The sequence below is a fragment of the Panthera onca genome, chromosome X (genome assembly GCF_046562875.1).
Source record: "Panthera onca isolate mPanOnc1 chromosome X, mPanOnc1 haplotype 2, whole genome shotgun sequence".
Classification (NCBI taxonomy): Eukaryota; Metazoa; Chordata; class Mammalia; order Carnivora; family Felidae; genus Panthera; species Panthera onca.
Window position 1 is genome coordinate 16072908 of NC_138357.1, and position 23315 is coordinate 16096222.

The 23315-nt window shown below is 43.1% G+C and overlaps 1 protein-coding gene across 6 annotated transcripts in view; it reads right to left on the minus strand.

The window, feature by feature from the left end:
• SLC9A6 (solute carrier family 9 member A6) overlaps positions 1-23315 on the minus strand; it is a 62792-nt gene that overhangs the window by 13851 nt on the left and 25626 nt on the right. For 5 of the 6 annotated variants that reach the window (XM_081792937.1, XM_081792935.1, XM_081792936.1 and 2 more), the window contains 7 exons: positions 18874-19015; positions 16873-16978; positions 16483-16571; positions 13518-13631; positions 8496-8607; positions 7434-7587; positions 1002-1032 (listed from right to left, as the gene is read on the minus strand). In XM_081792937.1, the coding sequence (XP_081649063.1) occupies positions 1002-1032; positions 7434-7587; positions 8496-8607; positions 13518-13631; positions 16483-16571; positions 16873-16978; positions 18874-19015 (748 nt within the window). Of the gene's footprint in view, positions 1-1001; positions 1033-2218; positions 2309-7433; positions 7588-8495; positions 8608-13517; positions 13632-16482; positions 16572-16872; positions 16979-18873; positions 19016-23315 lie in introns of all 6 variants that reach the window. The other variant, XM_081792939.1, reaches the window with a different exon arrangement.

Sequence of the window (23315 nt, forward strand, 5' to 3'; positions counted from 1 at the left end):
GAAATGTATTTTTGGGGGGAACCGCACCCTGAAGACAAATAGACCACGGCTCGTTTCAGACAGAAAAAGAATGTATTTTAAAAGAGATGCTTTCCACCTTTAAAAATTTAATTTCTGTGATTTCCCATCTAATGTCTTAGGACAGAGTCATGTATTCAGTGGTGCTCAGAGACCCTTATAAAGCAGATGGGGGGACGCCTGGGTGGCTCAGTCAGTTGAGTGTCCGACTCTTGATTTTGGTTTAGGTCATGATCTCACAGTTTCATGAGGTCAAGCCCCGTGTTGGGCTCTGCACTAACCCTGCAGAGCCTGCTTGGGATTCTCTCTCTCTCTCTCTCTCTCTTTCTCTCCGCCCCTCCCCTGCTCATGCTCTCTCTCAAAATAAATAAATAAACTTAAAAAAAATTATTTTTTAAAAAGCAGATAGAAAAGACCAGAAAAGGATGGTCAGTCTCAGGCTCAGGTTCAGAGGAACAAATGAGAAATGAACACCTAGGATTAAGCAAGGTTGAGGCCCAGGGCAAGGAAGTGCATTCTCCTGAACAGTCAGGGAAGACTGGTTGAAGACTGCAAAGCTTCCAGGCGGTTCTCAAGGGCAGCTGCTGGTCATCCAATTGGAAAGTTACACAGGAAGAGCAGCTGGAGTGAGGCTGACATCAGAGACAAGCCTTCATGCTCAAACCAGAGTGGAAAAAGGCTCCCTGTGCCAGAGCAGTCACTTGAAAACCCAGGAGTGCTTAAGGGACTGTTCCCCTTCGTGGCCAAAGCCCAGGCTGGCCCACAGATATGAGAGCTGTCACCCTTGATAACCACATGTTGTCTAGAATTTGGTTTTGTCTCTATCAAGCGGTGAGAAAAGCCAGGAATGATGTCAGTTAAAAGCTGGTACAAACAGGACAGGATCTAAATAATAGTGGCGTGAAGTCTAGAGTAGACCACTGTCTTTCCAAACAGCTGCACATTCGACAAAAATGCTAGAGACAACACAAACGCATATTTACCAAATGTTCTTGGTCGGAATCAACACCAACCCTAAAGGAGAAACACAAAAGGCAAATGAGATCTTGAGGCCAAGTCAAGGTCTATTCACATACGAACAGTGTCAGGCAGCTACTTTTCCTAACATGCGAGCTGCGGAATGGTTAACATTTTCTTGCTTCTCTCTGCTTGTTGATGTCGATTTTTGGCCCCTGCCACTTTCCTTAGCAACAGCTTGGATCCTGAGGCAGGCAGGGTCTACTAATGATTCCCTTCCTGCAATCCCACTGACCAGTTTCAGAAAAATAACATTCTCGGCCCCGAATGGAAGTGCACTAGAAGCAGAGTCGGGGAAAGCAGCGCCGCCCTGATTGCCGAATAGGAACCGCTGGCTAGTTCCAAACATAAGGCGGGCACAATGCAGTTCCAGGAGGGAGCTGCGTGTTTTCGGACCTCTCAGTTCTCATGGCAACATTCTGTTATGATGACCGAAGAGAGGGCCCGGTTACAGTGTTTTTTCATAGGCTAATGGACAGATATTAGCCTCGGTTCTTCATAATTATCTTTTATGTGCTTAAAATTCCTGCTTTCCGTAACCCAGGGAACAGCTTCATTATGAAGCTCTCTTTGATTCCCCCCTCTCTCCCCTCAAGACCAGCACCCACCAACTTTGTTCATTCTTTCTCTAAACCGTTTCCCAAATCTTCTTTCCTTTCTATCCCAACTGCTCGGGCTCAGGCCTCATTCTGACTCATGAGGTCGGAGGCAGCGGCCGAAAGGTTGTCCAGCTGCCAGGCTGTCCCCTAGAGTCAGGTGTCTAAAGCATGGAACTCACTGGGTCATTCCCTTGGCAAAAGACTGAGAGTGGCTTACAAGCGACAGGGCCAAGTCTAAACCCCCTTGGGCGGCTTTGAAGATGCTACAAACTAGCGACCCCTGCCACTCTGACCTACCTCTCCACTCTCATTTCTCCTCATTCTCCTCTACATATCCTCTATTAGCCATTCCCACCCCCTTCTCTCCCTGGCCCCTGTCCTCTCCCAAGCCTCCATGCCTTTGCTCAGGCCATCCCCTCTAACCGAAACACATGGCCCTTCATGTGTTCCCGACAACTTTTTCTAATTCCGAACGAATCATTCTATAACCCCTGCAGGTGGAATCATTCTTTCCTCCATTCTTCCACAGCACTTTCTAGATTCCTCTATTAGAACACTTAGCAGAGTAGAGTATAATTATTTACCTGTCAGTCTCCCCAAATAGACTGTGAGCTCCTTGAGGGTAAAGGCCATGTCTCAATTCATCTCTGTATCCCCAGAGTCTAGCACAGTACCTGATACACAATAGGTGCTCAAATGTTTATCGATTAAGGTCACTACTACAGACAACACAGAAAAAACAGCAGTGTGAGAAGCTGTAGCAGGAGCATCTCAGAATACAAACACACCGAAGGGAGGAAAATGATGCAAGACCTCATCTGGAAGGCAAGTGAATCATGGTCAAGTACTTGAAAACGGACAGCCATGACTAGATTCATAATTCAAAGAAAGGCTCAGTTCTTCTGTGTTAAATGGCCAGAAGCTGTTTAATACCTTCTTAGCCATATTAAACTCTGGACCCATTTGTGTACATAAAGTGACATCTAGTGGTCTTGGAGATAGCACATTTGTAACACTCAGAATGTTACTAGAAGCCAGGTCAGCGTAATAAACATTTACAGAGCATTTATTATCTGCCAGGCACTGTGCTAGGCACAGGGCATAGACACGAATGAGACACAGCCCCTTCCCTCAAGGAGCTCACAGACTAGTGGGGGCTACAGAAACAACTAGAGCACAATCCCCCAAGGGCTCTGCAATCAAGGAGAGCTGGGCTCCAGTTTGGCCTCGGCCCCTTTCTAGCTGTGTGAACTTGGGTTATGCAGTCCAATGAACTCCAAGTTTATCACCTGGAAAATGGGGATAATATCCACCACTTAGAGTTGATGCAAGGATTAAATGAGAAAATGTATCTAAAGATTTTAAAGGTATCTGATGCATCACTTCATCCTCACTAAACAGCAGTTCGTACAGCACTCCTGTCATCACGAGGCCAACCCAAATAAGCGTTGTCATAGAGATACCCGCGGGAAGCACACGGAAGGAAGAGTGGCTCCGTTGGAAGAGGGCAAAGGGAGGAGGCCTCTGAGCTGTGCTATTTCCTGGGGGTGAAGGAGAATTCCAGGCAGAGGAAACAGTAGGAGCAAAGGCTCGGAGACAGAGGACTGCCAAGTGTGTGCGGGAAATGACAGGAAGCCAAGTGTGACTGTCACAAACTACCTGAAAGGACACAGGGATAAGCTGGCTGGCTGGCTCCAGCTCACTGAGGACCCTTTGTCCGCACAACAGCTGGAGTGATCCTTTCACACCGTAAAACAGATCACGTCACTCCCTTGCTTTAAAATCCTACACGATTTCCAACCGGATTTTAAAATCCAAACTCCTCACCATGTCCTACAAGACCAGATAGCAGGGTTTCCCAAACTACGGCCCAGAGGCCACATCTGGTATGCCTCCTGTTTGCTGGGAACTCAGCCATCGCAACTGATTTACATATTATCTATGGCTGCTTTCACGCTAGGGCTGAGTAGTGGAGACAGAGACCATATGGGCTGTAGAGCCTAGAATATTTACTATCTGGCCCTTTACAGGACATGTTTGCCAACTCCTGCCCCTGTAGGGTCTTGCCCACCTCATTTCCTACCTACCCATCAATCACTATTTCCAGCTATGTGGGCTTTTTTTCTGTTCATTATACAGGCAAAGTTCGTCCTGCCTCAGGGCCTTTGCACTTGCTTTCCCCACTGCCTGGACCACTCTTCTTCTCGCTCACTGTTTAACTCTCAATGTCCTGTCATTCAGGTAGACTGAGCTCAAATGGAACCTGAGAGACCTTAGCTTACCTCTGGGTATAAAGTTCACTCTATCCCCAGTCACTATCACAGTACTGTGTTTGTCGTCACAGTATTTAATACCATCTAAATTGTTTTCTTCATTTATTCATTTACTAGCTTATTGTCTGTCTTTTCCCGCTGAAGTATAGATTCCATGAGACCAGGGACCTTTTCTATCTTATTGCTACCACTATATCCCTCCCTCCAGAGCAGGGTCTTTTAACCTTTGCATTACTGATATTTCAGCCCAGATGACTGTTTGTTGTGGGGTGCTGCTCTGTGCACTACCAGACATTAAGGGGCATCCTTAGCCTCTGCCAACGAGATGCCAGGAGCAGCCTCCTCTCTTGGGATTGTGACAATCGAAAATGTCTCTAGACATTGCCAAATGCCTTCCCTCCCCCAACCTGAGAACCAGTAAGAGTCTAAAACAGTGCCTGGCGCATGGTTGGTATCCATTGGTATTAATCAAATGAATGAATAAAAGGTACATTTGAAATGTTGTGCTAGGAGCTTTACAGACATTAGCTTACTGAATCCTTACAACAACCCTGGAGGAGGCAGGTACTATCACACACACGTTACAAATGAGGAAACAGGCTCACAAAGGTTAAAGAACTTGCCCAAGATCATAGAATTGGTGAATGAAGGAGCAAGAACCCAGAGTCAGATCTAAGCCTGCATGAATCTTAAACTTTAAGGACTTATCAGCATCCTCAAAATTGCACTAGAAACATTTCAGGGGAGGAAAGGAAACGTAAAATCCAGCCTCTGCTCACACAGAGTTCATAAAACCCCAAAACAACAATAAAAAGAACTAATCTAACACTGTAAGGCAATGCATATAATTAAGTGCCAAACTATGCTACGGGACAGGCAAGATGGGCCAAGGCACTTGCAGAGCTGGTGAGATTGATTCAACTCTATGAGAAGGGGTGTTTTTCTTGGAGGGGGGGTAAGCATGGGTAATTTTGTGTGGATGTCAGTCAGGAAAGAGAACGGAGACTCTACTGGACAGCATTATTTCTCATAAATTATATTTAATTTTGTTCTCAGTAGAATAAGGAAAAATCTTCACCTACAAGCTCTTAAGAAAGGAGTTTAATCCTTCTGAAATTTAACACCCTCATTTCTCAATGCAGCACAGTCCACGAGAAAGGTGAAACTGGAGGCTTCTCTGTCTGCTACTTCATTCTCTGTATGACCTTGAGCAGCTTAGAAACTTCTAAAGCCACTATTTCCTCACTTGCAAAATGGAGGTGTTATGATAAGATAAATATGTGAAATGCACGTAGCACAATGCCCAGCACATAGCAGGTGCTCAACAAATGCCAGGGCTTCCCTGAAGTCATGATCAGAATTATAAGAACATTATTTTCAATTATATGCCATAATAGCACAGAAATTGGAAGAAAGGAGTTTGAATAGTAAAGAGAAATAAAGACAAAAATAACAACATTCAAAGTGTGATTTAGGGCTGGCTGGTCTTTAGAATGTTTAAGAGAAAGGCATAATGACATGAAAAGATGCTCAACATCACTCCTCATCAGGGAAATACAAATCAAAACCACCCTGAGATATCACCTCACACCAGTCAGAGTGGCCAAAATGAACAAATCAGGAGACTATAGATGCTGGCGAGGATGTGGAGACATGGGAACCCTCTGGCACTGTTGGTGGGAATGCAAACTGGTGCAGCCGCTCTGGAAAACAGTGTGGAGGTTCCTCAAAAAATTAAAAATCGATCTACCCTATGACCCAGCAATAGCACTGCTAGGAATTTACCCAAGGGATACAGGAGTGCTGAGGCATAGGGGCACCTGTACCCCAATGTTTAGAATAGCACTTTCAACAATAGCCAAATGATGGAAAGAGCCTAAATGTCCATTAACTGACGAATGGATAAAGAAATTGTGGTTTATATACACAATGGAATACTACGTGGCAATGAGAAAGAATGAAATCTGGCCTTTTGTAGCAACGTGGATGGAACTGGAGAGTGTTATGCTGAGTGAAATAAGTCAGTCAGAGAAAGACAGATACCATATGTTTTCACTCTTATGTGGATCCTGAGAAACTTAACAGAAGACCATGGGGGAGGGGAAGGAAAAAAAAAAAGTTAGAGAGGGAGGGATCCAAACCATAAGAGACTCTTAAAAACTGAGAATAGGGGCGCCTGGGTGGCTCAGTCAGTTAAGCGTCCGACTTCGGCTCAGGTCATGATCTCACGGTCTGTGAGTTCGAGCCCTGCGTCAGGCTCTGTGCTGACAGCTCAGAGCCTGGAGCCTGTTTCAGATTCTGTGTCTCCCTCTGTCTCTGACCCTCCCCTGTTCATGCTCTGTATCTGTCTGAAAAATAAATAAATGATAAAAAAAAATGTAAAAAAACCCCTGAGAATAAACAGGGTTGATGGGGGGGTGGGAGGGAGGGGAAAGTGGGTGATGGGCATTGAGGAGGGCACCTGTTGGGATGAGCACTGGGTGTTGTATGGAAACCAATTTGACAATAAATTTCATATTAAAAAAATAACATAAAATAAAATAAAAAAGAGAAAGGCATAATAGAATGAAAAACATGGAGAAGAGATTTTATAAAATGTTAAATGCTGTTTTCTCTAATGAACCCTACATGTTCTAGAGGCTCAGTAGAGGGTCTATGAAGTTTCAGCCAAACACAGAACTAAAATCTACAAAAGCTTTAGCAACACAGGCTGCTGTATCCATGGAAACAATGCAGAACTCTTGAGATACAGGGAGCTTTCCAACTGAATACATTAATGAGTATGCATTTAACACTTCACAATCTTAGCCTTGGGTTGTCAGGTTAGCAACAGTGGTGATCATAAAGTTGAGAGAGAAAGATAATGTCTAGGACTGATTAGGGTTGGGACAAACTGGATTGTCTCACAGGCTGCAGATAAGAAGAAACAGTTTTGATTTGATCGGGTGATATGGGTCAAAAGCCTTAAATATATGCATATCCTTTGATTAAGCAACTCCACTCCTAGGAATGGATCCTTAGGAAATGATCAAACAAATGCACATTGGTGTATGCGTTTATGAACATTCACACTGTTAATGGTAATACTAATAGCAAATCCTCAAATGTTAATGCTACTAGAAAAATCCTAGAAACAATGCAAAAGTCCAAAGACAGGGATTTGTTTAAATAACTTATGATGTATGCAGCCACTAAATTATGATGTAAATATATTTACTGACATAAATGTCCATGCTAGATTACATTTAAAAATCACTTTACAAGAATCCCTGTAGCGTTGCCCCTTTTTTGTTAAAAAATATATATATATAATGCACAGCAAGAGATCTTGGAAGGACATCCCTCGAAGTGTGAACAACTTTCTTTTGCCCATTTCCCATTTTCTCCGTACTACGTTGTATACTTTTTTAAAGGAAAGAAATAAAACCTCATACATTCGTCAAAGCTTAGAATTTTCTCCTAATTAAAAGAAAAAACCCCCTGAATGATCATTTAACTGCAAATGAGGTCCCCAGGCGCTACCTACCTTATATGCAAGCATGACAGCATGGCAGTTGTGCCGCCGCCAAATACCCATACAGTAAAAAACACAATCAGAAGCGTGGTGCTGAACATCATCTGCCGTGCGTAAGTTGCAGTATCCCGAATGGCCAAAGCAAATGCCATTGCGCCGCGGAGGCCTAGAAGGGAACGGAAGAGGTCTTTTCCTTCGATAACTCATTACCAACGCGAGCTTCATAAATTCAGAGAAATAAAGCACATTCTGAGAACTCAGAAGCACATGAACAACTACATGAACATACGAAAGCATACACAGATAAAGAGAATTAGCAGATGATACTGACATGCCCTGACCTTTTAATAATAGTTAACATTTTATTTTTAAGTTCACATATACTAAAATCTACTCTTTTCTGGGGTACAGTCCCATGCGCTTTGATGATGCATCAAAGTGTGTGGCCACGACCACGACTAAGACACAGAACAGTGTCGTCGCCCTCACCAACCCCCTCCCCGAATTCCTTGGGGCCACACAGTTTTAGCCCAACCTCTCTGTCACCCTGCCAAACCCCTGCCAACCCCCGAGCTATTTCTCCATCACTACGCTTTTGTCTTTTTTGAGAATGTAACCTTTTGAGACTGGCTTCTTTCACTCTGCACGATGCCCTGAGGGTTCGTCCATGTTGTGCTTATCCACAGTTTGGTGTTTCAGTGCTGAGGAGCACTCCGTGGCCTCATGGACATCCTACAGTTTGCCTATTCATTCACCCACTGGGCTATTTCCAGATTTTGGCAATTGTGAATACAGCTGTCGTAAATACGTAACAGGTTTTTGTGTGAAAATACATTAATCTTTATCTTTTCCACTACATGTGCTGTATTTCTAAACCAGGAATTTGAAACCAGAAAAACATTCTCACAGAAGGGAATCGGACACTATAAAAAGAATTTTCTATTGGAGGTTGCGACTTCCACATTTCAGGGAGTCTCATCTTACTAGCACATCATTTCCATTTAAAATCAAGTTGGCATATGTGTGGTGAGTGGCTTCTTGGAGTAGGCTAAGAGAGGGAAAGTTACAACTTACCAGCAAACATCATCATGTGCTGAAAATTTGATCCAATCTTACTTCTTCTACCCAAATTAAGTAAGAGGGACAAGGGGTAAATATTAGCAGCTCTTCCCAAGAAAATAGCAACCTAAAATTAATAGGTTAAGGCAAATTTCTTTTTTACCATTAATGCTATTTAGACTACACATTCAAGATGGTGAAAGACCATCTTCAGAAGTTTGGTCTCCAATGGTGGGAGCCAGGTTTCTCACTATTGGAATCGGAGTTCACAGATCAGTCAAGAGGAGGCGGCCAGGATGATGCACATGGTAACAGATTAGAGTTGGAGACATCAGTATGAACTTATGTTTAGCTTAACAGACATACGGATGGTTACATACGTATTTATAGATATACGCACATATAGCAGCTAGCATATACATACATATTTCCTCCCTGTGTCAGCTGAGAGGGCCTAGAAGCCAGGATACCTCAATGGCACTGAATACACTACAGCCCAGATCCTGATATCTAATACCATTCCCCAATAAGAGGAACCAGGGATCCTTGGAAAAATGGCTGATTCAAGGCTAGGGCAGAAAATATACAAGAAGAGTGTGAAGCATCTTCCCTAGGAAGTAAGGAAGTGTTCAAGGGGTGCCTGGGTGGCTCAGTCAGTTAAGCATCTGACTCTTGATCTCAGCTCAGGGCTTAATCTCAGGGTTGTGAGTTCAAGCCCTGTGTTGGGCTCCACGCTGAGTGTGAAGCCTACTTAAAACAAAAAACAAAAAACAAAACTTCGGGGCCCCTGGGTGGCTCAGTCAGTTAAGCATCCGACTCTTGGTTTCAGCTCAGGTCAGGATCTCATGGTTTGTGGGTTCGAGCCCTGCACTGTGCTCTATGCTGACAGTTCAGAGCTTGCTTGGGATTCTCTCTCTCTCCCTCTCTCTCTGCCCCTCTCCCGCTCATGCGCTGTCTCTCAAAATAAATAAACTTAAAAAAATTCAAAACACATAACGATGGTGGTAAGGGGACAAAGGGACAAAGTACCCACTGAAAGAGTTCCAAATGGCCAAAGCAGGAACAGTTTGGGCAACAAGATTTTAGAAAGTAGTAATGTATCATGACCCAAAGCATAAAATAAATACCATTGAGTCCATCCTGATATAAATGACAAGAAAACAATAAATGGAGGGGGACAGATAAATACCCCATGGAAAGAACTCCTTGAGGAGATGGACTCCATCTAAGCGGTACGATATAGAAAGGGGGAAAATGAGTAACTTTACAGTGGAGTGGCCTGACCAACACTATCTCAATCAAGTGATTAAGGCTGACGCCAACATTATTAACATGCCTGCAAGTATGTACCTTTGATTCAACGCGAGGAGAATGGCACCTTACCTCTGTGACTTCCTCCCAAAGAATGCACAACCCCAGGCTAATCACGGGGAAGATGTCAGACAAATTCTGGTTGGGACATGCCCTGCAAAACATTTTACCAGTAGCCCCTTAAAACTATCAAGGGTCATCAAAAACAAGTTTGCAAAACCGACACGGTCGACCAGAACTTAACAAAGCATGACAACTAAATGAAATGTGGCATCGTGGATGGGATTTTGGACGAGGAAAAGGCCATGAGGGAAAAATTCTGAGAGCCTGAATAAAGTATGAGCTTCAGGTGATGATAATGTGCCAATATTGGTTCACGAACTGTGACAAGTGCACCATGCTAATGTGAGATGTTAATAACAGGGGAACCTGGGCATGGGGTATATGAGAGCTTTCTGTATTATGCTCACAATTTTTCTGTAAATCTAAAACTACTCTAGACTACAAAGACCATTAAAAATAGCGATTCCGTGGGGCGCCTGGGTGGCTCAGTCAGTTAAGCACCTGACTCCTGGTTTTGGCTCAGGTCATGATCTCATGGTTTCATGGGTTTGAGCCTGCTTGGGATTCTCTCTCTCCCTATCTGCCTCTCCCCCACTTGTGCAGTCTCTCTCTCTCTCTCTCTCTCTCTCTCTCTCTCAAAAATAAATAAATAAACTTAAAAAAATAAAAAATAGTGATTCCTTGAAAAAAGAAAAAACAAAATAACATGTGGGCCAACATGGCAGTGACTGCTAGTTTTATCCCCAATATCTATCTTTCCCTTCCTCTCTAGGAGGACACACTCCTCACTTCCGCCTCCAATTTTCATCTGTGTACATGGGCACCTAGATAGAGAATGTAATTCCCAGCCTCTCTTGTAGGTAAGTGTAACCCAATGGATGTTAAAGTGGAAATGATGTGTACCTATCTTGGGTCACGTCCTTAAAAAGAATCGGCGGACACAGGGCTGAGCCACCTTGGCCCCTAAGAGAAAGGGCAATTCCCCAAGGATGGTTGCAAGGAGGCTGCATGGGTCCCTGATGACTTTGTGAGGTAGAGCTGCCACACCAGTTCAGACTTTTACATGAGAAAGAAAGAAACTTCTACCTTGCTTCAACCTGGGTTAATTTGGGTCACTGTCACATAAAACCAAACCTACATCCGAACTGATAGAGGCAGCAGAGGACAACTCTCTCCCGGTAAAAGTCAATGTTCATGGTAGGCGTTTGTACCGAGGAACCGGAATTCCTAACAGACTCAGAAACCTATGGAGAATATTTAGCCTCGTTTCTGGAGAAGTATAGTGGATCAAGCCACTTGACTGCTCAAAAAATTTTCAAAGACTGGCAGGACAGGAAGTTATACTGGTCTCATGGGAGTCTTCCAGCTAGGGTTCCTCTCTTATTTATAGGGTTTTCTCTTTTTTGCCTGAAGTTCGTTCCCAGAAGACGAAAACACTCCAGAATGGCATTTCAGTAAGACCTCACTTTCACAGACATGCTGCTTAAAGTCTTAATTTAAAAAATATTTCTGCTAATCTGTTTTTTTTTGTTTTAATGTTTATTTATTTTTGAGACAGAGAGAGACAGAGCATGAATGGGGGAAGGGCAGACAGAGAGGGAGACACAGAATCTGAAGCGGGCTCCAGGCTCTGAGCTGTCAGCACAGAGCCTGACGCGGGGCTCGAACTCACGGACCGTGAGATCATGACCTGAGCGAAGTCGGACACTCAACCGACTGAGCCACCCAGGCGCCCCTCTGCTAATCTCTTTGGCAGAAACTTCATTCTGAAGCAGTTTTTAAAACTATTTCTTTTGGAAACCACTAATTCAAACATCTCACCCCCAACCACACTCTCTGCTTCCATGTTTGTTTATCTATCCCACTCGGATGGTTCCCCCACCTCCCTGGGACCTCCCACGCAAAGAGTTCTCAACTCTTCCCTCAAACAACCAGTCCAGCCCTCTCTCCTCTTTACTTCCATTCTCAGCCACATCTTATTAACACTCTTCCCGGGGCGCCCGGGTGGCTCAGCTGGTTAAGTGTCTCGACTCTTGATTCCGGCACAGGTCATGATCTCACAGTTTGTGAGATCGAGCCCTGAGTCGGGCTACATGCTGACAGCACGGAGCCTGCTTGGGATTCTCTCTCTCCCTCTCCCCCACTCACGCTCTCTTTCTCTCTCAAAATAAAAAAAAAAAAAAAGCTTAAGAAAAAGAAATTAAAAAATAACACTCTTCCCTATACCCTGGATTCATCTGCCCCTCTCTGGGATTTCACTGTAGTCACTGAACTAGACCCCAAACCTGCAAGGACCCATCTCAGTCTTCTTCATGCTGCCAGCCAAGTACTCCTGGACACAATAGTACAACAGGGCAGACTGATTCCACTGTCAGTTACCTATTCCTCAAACCCAAATGGGTCCCTAATACCGCTCAGCAATCCCACAGCATTTCTTTGGTCAATTCACTCGCTCACTCGCTCCCCCACTCTCTACAACTATTTCCAAATCTCCTCCAAACTCCTATTACCTGTGGAAGACAGCCTCCAAGATGGCTCCCAATGATCCCCGCCTCCTAGTACTCGCCCCTCTGTGTAGTCCCTACTCACACTGTATCAGCGTCCATCTGTGTGACCAATAGGATGTGGTGGAAGGGATGATGGTCACTTCCTAGATTAGGTTATAAAAGACACTTCGGCTTCCATCTTGACGCTCTCCCTCTGGGGGAAGCTATGTTGTGAGCTGCCCCATGGAGAAGTCCCTGGAGAAAAACTTAGGCCTCCAGCTAACAGCCATGTGAGTGAGCCTGGGGAGGATCCCCCACCCTCGGTCAAGTCCTGAGAGAGTGCAGTTCCAGCCCAGAGCGAGACAGTAACCTCACAAGAGATCTTTGTGCCAGAACCCAGCTAGGCTGTTCCCGGATTCCTGACCCTCAGAGATTGTGTGAGGTAATACATATTTGTTGTTTTAAGCTGCTAAATTTTAGGCTAATTTGTTCTACAACAGAAAACTGATAGGCCGCCTGCTCCTACCTCCTTCTCAGCAGGTGCTCCCACCTCCTACTCCACAGATAAAAATAGAAGCCAGCAGGCAGGAATGCCATCTTACTCGTGTACAGCGGCCATCTTTACACGCCCTGTCCTCTCCTGGGACAACGGTGGAGCTGTGCCTCCTCCCTCTGGAGGCCAACCCCTCTCCACATGTGTTAGATTCCATTTTCACCTGCTTTCTCCCGAGGCTGGCACTCGCTTTCATGGACTCAGCTTTTCCATTTCGACTGCTTTTTAAAGACAGAGACAGAGACTAAGACAGAAGAAAGCAGCCTCCGTCGGCCTTTCACCCTCCTGCAACCACTGCCTTAGGGAGCAGAGTGCAAACTCTTCCCCAGGACCCACTCTTTCTCTCTCCCCTTCAATGACAGAGGACAGTTGTATTCTGGGGGACTGGCGGGATGGGTAGGGACTTCCTTCTGTCATTTTGACCTGTGTTATCTGTGCACTCAACAACAACAAAGAGAGAATGGAATACAGTAGAATAGGAACAAGAGTCGAAATCCTTATTCGTTTTACTCAGAGGAAAGTTTCATATATTTAAATGTATTCTTATCAACCACCCCTCCAGAAAACAAGCGCAAGCCTCAAGTGAAAACAAGTTTTCAAAATAGAACACATAACAAAGGATACAAATGCACCTACTACAAATGTCGGGTTAAAGACATGGTTCTGGAAGGTGAACAGTGTCAGTCCCATGTAGGAGAAGATGAAATTCTCTGCCAAGAAATTGAGAAGCTCAAACAACTGAAACGAAATTTTAAAAGGTTAGTCCAGTAAGTGCATTAAGTTACATCATTTGAAAACATGACTATCACTAAGATAATGAAGCAGACCCTTCCCCTAGGTAAAGCCCACGTACATCCCCAAAATATGTGCTTCAGAGGGGAGCAAACGTAGACATGACGCTTCTGGTCCCACGGAGAAAGCCAGAAATGTCGCCTCCGCATGTCCCTCCATTGGCTTCCTTTGCCCAATCCCCATGTTCAGTCATTCTCCTCTTCCTTCTCCAAACCTTGTGAAGTGTTCTCTGGGGATGTTCCTTGCCATCCCTGCCACTGCCTTAGTCTGTCTTTCTGGCTTTCATCACCGCCCGCCCCTACTGCTGCAAAGGGCCCCTGACTGTGTCCCTGACGCCCCCATCCTGCACCCTCACCCAGGGGGTCTCTCTCAGCATGGCAGTTTGAAGACCCTTCCCTCTTTTAGGCTGGAATATCTAGTTCAAATTCTCTTCTCTTGGCATTGAACGCTTCATGACAAGTCTTGTATCACCTCCTTGTGTGATTTCACTTTTGACTCGGGTCTTAGCCCTCATTTAGGGAGCAGGGGCTTACGCGTTATAGCCACATGCTCTGTCCCCTCCCCTGCTGCCTGCCCACCCCCACCACTTCACACCACTGCCTGTCAAGTGTTACTGACACGATAGGGATTCAAGATTTGCCGACTGAATGAATTCCAGGCCCTCTGTAATCCACATCCCTCGGTCCATCAGAGTTATCTACCACTGCTCTTGAACGTGAGCCCTCTGGCCCACTAAACAGGGTAGTGGTTAAGTAACAACATGGGCCCGGGGGTCAAAATGCCTTGGCTTGAATCCTGCTTTTCCCACTAGCTGGCTGTGTAGCTCCGGGCAAGTTAACCTTTCTAAACCGGAGTTGCCTCATTCTTGAAAAATGGGAATTAAAAATGGAAATAAGTAAGTATATATTTAATTTACTTTAAATGACTTAATATACTATTATTATTAGTTACTCATTTGCTTAATTATCAAGCTAAACTTTTTTAGTTTAATAGCTAAGACAGTTTTTATCATGCGCCTGGTACTATGCTTGCGACGTTTACAAGCATTATCTTGTTTTAATCTCACAACTCCATGAGCTAGGTATTATGATTATCCTCATTTTAAAGATAATAAAACTGAAGCACAGAGAAGTTATGTAACTTGCCCCTGTCACACAGCCAGCAAGTACTGGAACCAGGATTTGGAACAACACGGAATCTCTGTTTTAATCCACAACACCAAGGGTTGGCAAACTTTTCCTGGGAAGGACCAAAGGGAAAGTAAATATTTGAGGCTTTGCAGGCCACACGGTCCCTGTCACAGTCACTCAATTCTGCCAATGAAGCACAAAAGCAGCCACGGACTACATGCTAAAAAAAAAAAAAAAAAAACAAGGGTGTGGCAGTGTGCCAAGAAAACTACTAGTGGACACCGAAATCTGGATTTCATATAATTTTCATGTGTCACAAAATATTCTTCTTCTTTCGATCTGTTTCCAACCACTGGGGAAATGTAAACATCATCCTCAGCTCACAGACCTTACAGGCAGGTCTGGTCATTGACTGCCAACCCCCGGGGCCACACTTCACTGCTTCTATTCGCTAAGGTTACCTACTTTCTGTTTCCACCTTTGCTGGTATTATTTCCCTGTGGGTTTTTTTTCTTATGCTTATGCTTTTTCTAGGCTTTTCTGAATCCTTCCTATCTTTCTAGGTGTACCATTTCTTCTCTGATAGTTTTCCCGCCTCTTCAGGCCTCAAACCCTCTCTCCACTTCTCTGACCTCTTGTAGGACATATCATCTGAAACACAGAATCTAGAAGTTCTATTAATCTGGGACTTTTTTTTTTTTACTGCTATACAAGCTTCATATCACCAATAAGACTGGAAACTCCTGCCTTGTTGTTTCTGAATTCCCCACCTCATTGCCTAGAAAAAATGCCAAATACCCCAGCTGATTTTCTTCTCTACACTTAATGAAGTGAATGAATTTGTAAAAGGGATTTGTAGCCCCAGTGCATATGCTTGGGGAAGAAAAGTCTAATCTCTTGAGGAGTTAGAAAAAAGCACAGGTTCATATGCTACATTTCTGGCTCCAGAAGAAAGAAAAAAAGAATTAGGACATCTGCTCCTGCTTTATCAGAGGAGTCCTTTCCCGGGTAATCTCACTGTGTTCTAATCACTTGGGAAAACGGAAAGCTTCGATTTCTCGATATAACCATAATCGGGCATGCGTTGGTTTCTATTCCAGACATTACATATTGTTCATCCACTCGTTCCATACACTTTGTAAGACTAGAAAACCCTACGTCTATTTCCTTTAGAACTCCCTTCAGGTACCCTGCACAACTGATCATTCAATACCATGGGAAACCCAAGCACTGGTGTAGCTGACGTTCCTGGAAACACAGCGGCTGTGAAGTGCCTGAAAGGAAGTCGATCTCCTCTTCTCTGGGTCACCCGGCAGCAGACCCAGTCGGGTCAGAAATGAACCTTATTTCTATCACCCGGAGGTACTTCTGGTCAGACCTGAACGAATTTCCAAAACGTTCCTCTTAGGAAAACAAGGAAAGGAAGCTAACTGATCGCTGGAGCCACGATACTAATGACCCCTCGCTTTTCTGCTGAACTATCTCTAACCTAAGAGCTGCCACCCTTCAACCCCCATCGATTTCCAGAGTCAAAGTGAGAGAAGCTGAAATGAATAGGCATTGTTTGGAACCAACTAAAGATGATTTTTCAGTAACAAAAAAAAAAAAAAGACTCCTGTTTTGCTGCAAGGAGGAAAAGTTTATTCACAAACTAAAGTTTGTCTTACCTGTTTAGTTCTATGCTGAGACTCTGTGGACAGATTATTGTACGTGTAATGGGCCTGTGTGATGCCGCAGAACAACACTGCAACCACACCTATAAAGACAACAAGTTCCAAGTTCACATCAAAGGAGAATTCCCGACTTTCAGAGTGAGGCTTTTACTTCACAGAAGATCATATGCTCAGTGTTGGAATTTGCAGTTGTCACTTACTTTGTTAAGAGGAACCACTTCCGTTAAAAATCTTTTCTTTTTATACCATGAAGTAACTGCGTAAATCCCAACCCTAACGAGTTTGTTCAAATATTAGAAGCTCTGCCCACAGGTAGAAAAAAAAAAATGACTGCTAAAGTCACTCCCTGTGAACGTTTACAATGAAAAGGGGCAAGGACCCTACCTGTGAAACCCCACGCTTCAGCCAAGAGGAAAGTACTCCAGGACATCAAGAAGAACAAGCCTGTCTCCAACAAATGGAACTCCCGTAATTTGGTGAACTTTGTCACGTAAGACCGTCAAGGTTGATAACAAGATCTCGTGATACAGAAGTGCGACTAGAAAAAAAAAATAAAAGTCGAAGCAAGGCAACCACGCAAGAAGGGTTCTCCAGTCTAACACAAAAGTCACAGAATAAGGAGGCACCAAAGCGAAGGAACTCTTAAAATGAGCGTCATACTGAGGAGTCAGCAGTCTTTGCTTCCGTGAGGAAGCCGCAGTTTTGTCAATCCAATCGTTTTATGGGTATCGCATGCCTTGCCGGAAACCACATCATAAAGGACAGGCAGAGACGGGAGTGACAGAGCAGACACACAACATGCCAGCTCTGATTATAAATCTGCAACCCGAAGCAAGACAGCTTCCGTAATTATAGCGATTTACATTCACTCAGAACATGGCATTTCCATGAGATTTCATGTTCATTTGATCCCCTAGCACCTCTGTGATGCAGAGTAGTCCATGATGAAGCAACTGAGGCACGTCACCCATGTATACTAATCTCAAAAGTATTCTGTTAGTCAAGGGGAGAAGGGCCTGTGTAGACCTGTGACAAATCTCAGACTGGAGTCTACATTCGCTTCAACAACTGTGCACCACAACAAAAAGATTCCTAACAAGATATACTCCCTACTCTCAAGGAGATTGTTAACGGGCAGTGATACTGGTTCCTCCTTCAGAACATCTTACTGTCTCTTTGTGCCTCAGTTCACCTGTAAAAAGCCATAAGACAAGTCCCTTCCAGCGCAAAGCTGAAGTAGAGCAAACTTACAGATCCTTGAAAAAAGTTTCTTTTTTTTTTTTTTTTTTTTTTAAGATTTTGCTTTTGGGGCGCCTGGGCGGCTCAGTTGATTGAGCGTCCGACTGCGGCTCAGGTCACGATCTCACGGTTCGTGAGTTTGAGCCCCGCATCGGGCTCTGTGCTGACAGCTCGGGACCTGGAGTCCACTTCGGATTCTGTGTCTCCCTCTCTCTCTGCTTCTCCCCTGCTCACACTCTGTCTCTCTCTCAAAAATAAATAAAGATTTAAAAATTTTTTTTAAAAGATTTTACTTTTAAGTAGCCTCTACACCCAATGTGGGGCTTGAACTCACAACCCTGAGATCAAGAGTCACACGCTCTACTGACTGAGTCAGCCAGGTGCCCCAAAGAGTATTTGTTTTATATAAAAATATCTTACAGTTCTCGAACTGGAAGCTCTTTAGAGGTCATCTAGTCCCACTCATCTTCCCTGCTGTCCCCACCTGCCACCTTCCTACACTAAAGGTCCACAGGCGAAATGTCGGTGCTCCTATACAGGCAGCACCAGGAAGGCAGAGGCCACATTTGTCTTGTCCATCTTTGATGCCCAGAGCGTAGCATCTGGCATGCAGGAGGCAATCAGGAAGTGTTTTTTGAACGAACATAAGAATGGCTTGCCCAACATTTCCAGTGGCAGACTGGTGGCAATGCCAAAGACTCTGGAACAGAAGGTTAAAATCGGTTAAGAGCTGAGATGAACTCCCATCTGTCTAAACCCAGGAAGCCTCTTTTGTTCAATAGGCATCGTGGTCGCACATTTCTATTCGTCCTATTCTACAAAGAGCAAACGAAGAGTAGTGCAGAATACTCCGAGGCTCTGTGAAATATATTTACCTTTTATCAATTTAGTCTACAATCTTGGAGGGGTCACTGTCTCTAATTAGACTCTTTGAGTGAAAGTTTGAGGGCATGGAGCTGAATGCAAAACGATGAAATTCCTTTATTTATCTATCGGAAAAGATGACTGCCTAACGTTTTCAAGCCAAGTACTTGGTTATAAGGTTAATAATTATAACACAGTGACAATTATGGAATTAGGAGAGACCATGGAATACAGTATTCAACCACTTTGTTAGGTTAACAAGGAAAATTAAAAAAAGGATATTAAAGCTGTCACCACGCCAGTAGCGGCACCCATTGCGAAAGATCCACTGAAGATCCCAAGGAAAATCCCAATGGACTTGAACATGGCTGTGACATCAAAGGTGTGGCTGTTGTCTCCGGCTGGCTGGTATGCCACTATTGAGCTACAAAAGAGTGATTGTTTTTACTTCCAGAAGCAGGTTTTACTTTAAAAACAATGTAAAAAAAAATAATAATAAATAAATACATCATCTGGTGTAGTAGAGCTTGAAAGATGAAATTGGGGTCAGGGTGGGGGTTGTGGGGGAGAGGACAAAAACTTTCTATTCGAATTGCCAAAACAAGGACAAAAGGTTACCAAAATGCCCTGTGGTGGATGCAACTAGCAAGAAAACTCCGCTTTTATGTAAATGACAATTTCAGGAGACAGAATGTTTTACGGTCCTCTATATGAAGTTGCACCAAGGCTTTTCCTTCAGCGACAACATCCTGTGCAGCACTATTCTTTCAGGACTCTGTTTAAGACTTACTAGCACTCAGTGCCTACAAGCCCTGACACACTAATGTGAAGAAACTAATGAAAAATTCCACTTATTTCCAGCAGAGGGATAAGAATATAAAGAATACTGCTCAATACTGTTCAGTACTCAACCAGGTCACATTTTGTTTTCCCTGTCGACTTTTAGAATACCAGAATGGGCCCTATGCCTAACATCCATTCACTCACTGAAATGGACTTTTACAGGCAAATGGGCCTGAAAGTCCATCCAAGGAATTTGAATCCACTTGACCGTACTTTTAGCTTGCCCAGCTGGATCTCCACCTCAAACTTCTGAAAGAAAAGTCATTCTGCAACAAGCTAAGACAGACAATTACAGGAGACGCCCTCCATCTTGAACTTACAGTCCAAACCTGGTCTAAAAATGCTTCTTTTTAGAACAGTCGCCCAACAGAAATGGCGGAGAAAATCACTGTTGCCAGCAGGTGTCTGGCGAGAGTACCTACCATTACTAAATCAGTTCTCATCTCAGTTAATTGAAGTCCGAGGGTTTTTATAAAAAGTCTAGACTCAAAGATATCATATAAGTCATGTCAAAGAGACGAAGGAGAAAAAACACATTCCTAGGAATATATAATGAATTCTCCCTGTGGTTACTGCAGTGTGTGTGTGTGTGTGTGTGTGTGTGTGTGTTTTAAGGTTCAAGGCTGAAAAATGGGCTTGCTACACCATGTATACCAAGTTCTTCTCATGCCTCCCCAGTTAGGTTAAAAAATTATTATTTTAATAAATAAGAAATGGCCTCTAATGTCATGCTATCTTGCCCATACATAAAGGGCCTCACCACCAGAAATGAGATTTGACCACACAGGAACAGGAAAATGTAGCAGCTGGCTGGAGAAAAGAATCTTGCTGCTACAATCTTCTTTCTCCCTGGTGACAGCTTTCAAAATGCTGGCTGGAACAAAAAAAAATATCTACGCCATGCCTCCTAAAACTGCTTTCCCTGGATTCGTTCATGTAAACTCAAGACTCACACTAATCATGATTTTGTTCTTTAATCACTAAAATATACAGGAACACATGAAAGCATGGTGGGCTGAGAACACACGAGAGGCTTATTTTTTCTTGTCAAACACTGGCCTCTGGATTGATATCCTAGCTCATCTCTTCCACAAATATTACTTTATCTTGAGGCAGCCATATTTTTATCCTTTAAAATGTTTTAAAATGTTTATTCATTTTTGAGAGAGACACACAGAGAGAGACAGAGTGTGAGCAGGGGAGGGGCAGAGAGAGAGGGAGACACAGAATCCAAAGCAGGCTCCAGGCTCTGAGCTGTCAGCATGGAGCCCGATGCGGGGCTCGAACCCACGAACCGTGAGATCAGGACCTGAGCCCAAGTGGGATGCTCAACCGACTGAACCACCCAGGCGCCCCTATAAATACTTTTGTTAATCCTAAAAGTAATACAATGTACAATTTAGGGGGAAAAAATCATTCCTTCGTTCTACTGCCCTGACAGAGCTGTCTTATTTGCCTTCTCTATTTCTTTCCCCTCTACTTGCTACATGTGTGCTATTTCATGTTTAGTTGTAATTATATAGGGAATATATGGTTTTTAATTCTGCTTCTTCATCCGACAATGACATAAACTATTAGTCTCTCTAACCATGGTTTTTAAGACTTCAAAAATGGTCCAGATGGATGTAGTGATTTGTTTAACCATTTCCCCACTGTTAGATATTTAAAAGTTGCTTCTGATATTTTTGCTACTCTAAACAAAAATGTGAAAGAGCATATTTACACTTTTTACAAATTTTGGACTATTTTCTTGTGCTACATTCCTGGAAACTACATTACTATACCTGTGGCTCCTTTTACATGTTGTGCAACTTTCAAAGTAGATCTGTTTTTAGAGGGAAATAGGACCACCTCTCTCAATGTTTTACTGGTCACATCCATTGGCCTAGAAATTCTACTTCTTTTTTAAAAAAATGTTTAAAGTTTATTTATCCTGAGTGGGGGAGGGGCAGATAGAATCCCAAGCAGGCTCCACACCATCAGCACAGAGCCTGATGAGGGGCTTGAACTCACAAACTGCAAGATCATGACCCGAGCCAAAACCAAGAGTCAGATACTTAAACGACTGAGCCACTCAGGCGCCCCTAGAAATTCTACTTCTAAAAAATATCCTACAGAAATATCCATAATGATTCATAGAAATTTACACATAAATATGTTCACTGCAGTGCCATTCACAATAATGTATTAGAAAACACCACACATTAATAGGGGATAGGAGAGGTAAATTTGTGGTGTATCCATACAATAGGATAATAGAAGTTATTAATGTAGTAAAATGTCCAAATGAGAAAAGCAAGTTATAGAAGAATATGTTTAGTGCTATGCCTTTTTTTGTTTAAAAATTATTAACATATTTATATGCATTTTATTATCCTAAAGGAAAAGTCTGGATGAAAACTTTAACAGTGGTTATTTCTGAGAGCTGAAATTTCAGGAATTTTCTCCATTCTAAGTCAAATACTTTGAAATTTTTGTTACAAACGTATTAATTTTATTATCATAAATAATGACAAAAGATAGAATACAAAAGAGTAGGTGATACTAATTTCAATGTTAACAATGTAAAAGTGATCTTGGTTAGAACACCAGGGTTTCTTAGTCCCGGCACTATTGATATTTGGGGCCAGAGAATTATCTGTTAGGTGGTGAATGCTGTCCCGTGTATTGAAGGATACTGAGCAGCATCCCTGGCCTCCACCCACTAGATGGTTTGGAGTAAAGGCAACTGTTTACAGGGCTAGGTATTTGCTTAGTAGGAGTGGGTTGGCAGGATTGAATTCCTCAGAGGTTTAGACTCATTCACCTGCAAACACTTCTAATAACATGCATAGTAATTTCTATAAGTAGATTAAAATATTGCTCATTTCAATAACTGTCCTTAAAAAGTGTATTATTTGGCACTTCTGAAAATTAACAAATGTTTCTGCAATGCTTATGTTAAAGAAGAGAAATACAACTTGAACTACAACAAGAGATTGCTCAATCATCAAATTGGCAAAAATACAAAAGTTTGACAAATATTCTGTTGGTGAAGCTATGAGGAAACAGGCACTCCCATAATTCAATGGTTAAAGTACAAAATGGCATAATCTCTTTGACGGGCGATTTAGCAATGTCTAACAAAAATACAAATGTATTGGGGCGCCTGGGTGGCTCAGTCGGTTGAGCGTCTGACTTTGGCTCAGGTCATAATCTCGCACTTCGTGAGTTCAAGCCCCGTGTCGAGCTCTGTGCTGACAGCTCAGAGCCTGGAGCCTGCTTCGGATTCTGTGTCTCCTCCTCTCTCTGCCCCTTCCCCACTCATGCTCTGTCTCTCAAAAATAAATAACGTTAAAAAAAATTAAAAAAAAATTACAAATGTACTTACCGTTTAACATGCTAATCTCACTTCTGGAAAATTATCCCACTAATATACCTCTGTCCGTATAAAACAGGTGAGTTCAAGGTTAGTCACTGCAGCATTGCTTGGGATAGCAAAGGACTGAAAACTCTTAAGTTTCCAGCAATAGGAGACTGATTAAATAAACTATAATACAGTTCATAGTATAGTACATAGACTGAGTAAACCCTCTGTATTGATATGGAAAGATCTCCAGGACATAGTTGCATGAGAGATAGCTAGGTATAGAACATATTTATCATGCTTTTAAAATAAGAACTAAGAGGCAAATAAAAATATTTATTCATATGTGTATTTGCATTTGTATAAGACATAGGAAGACACACAAGAAATTAATAAAAAAGGTTACATAGCAGGGGCTGGGGGGAGAGGTGGATGAGAACAGGAGTAAGAATGTGACTTTTCTACGTCACCTCTCTATACGGTTTTGATTTTTGAACCATGTAAATATATTATCTGTTCCAAAATTTAATTTAAA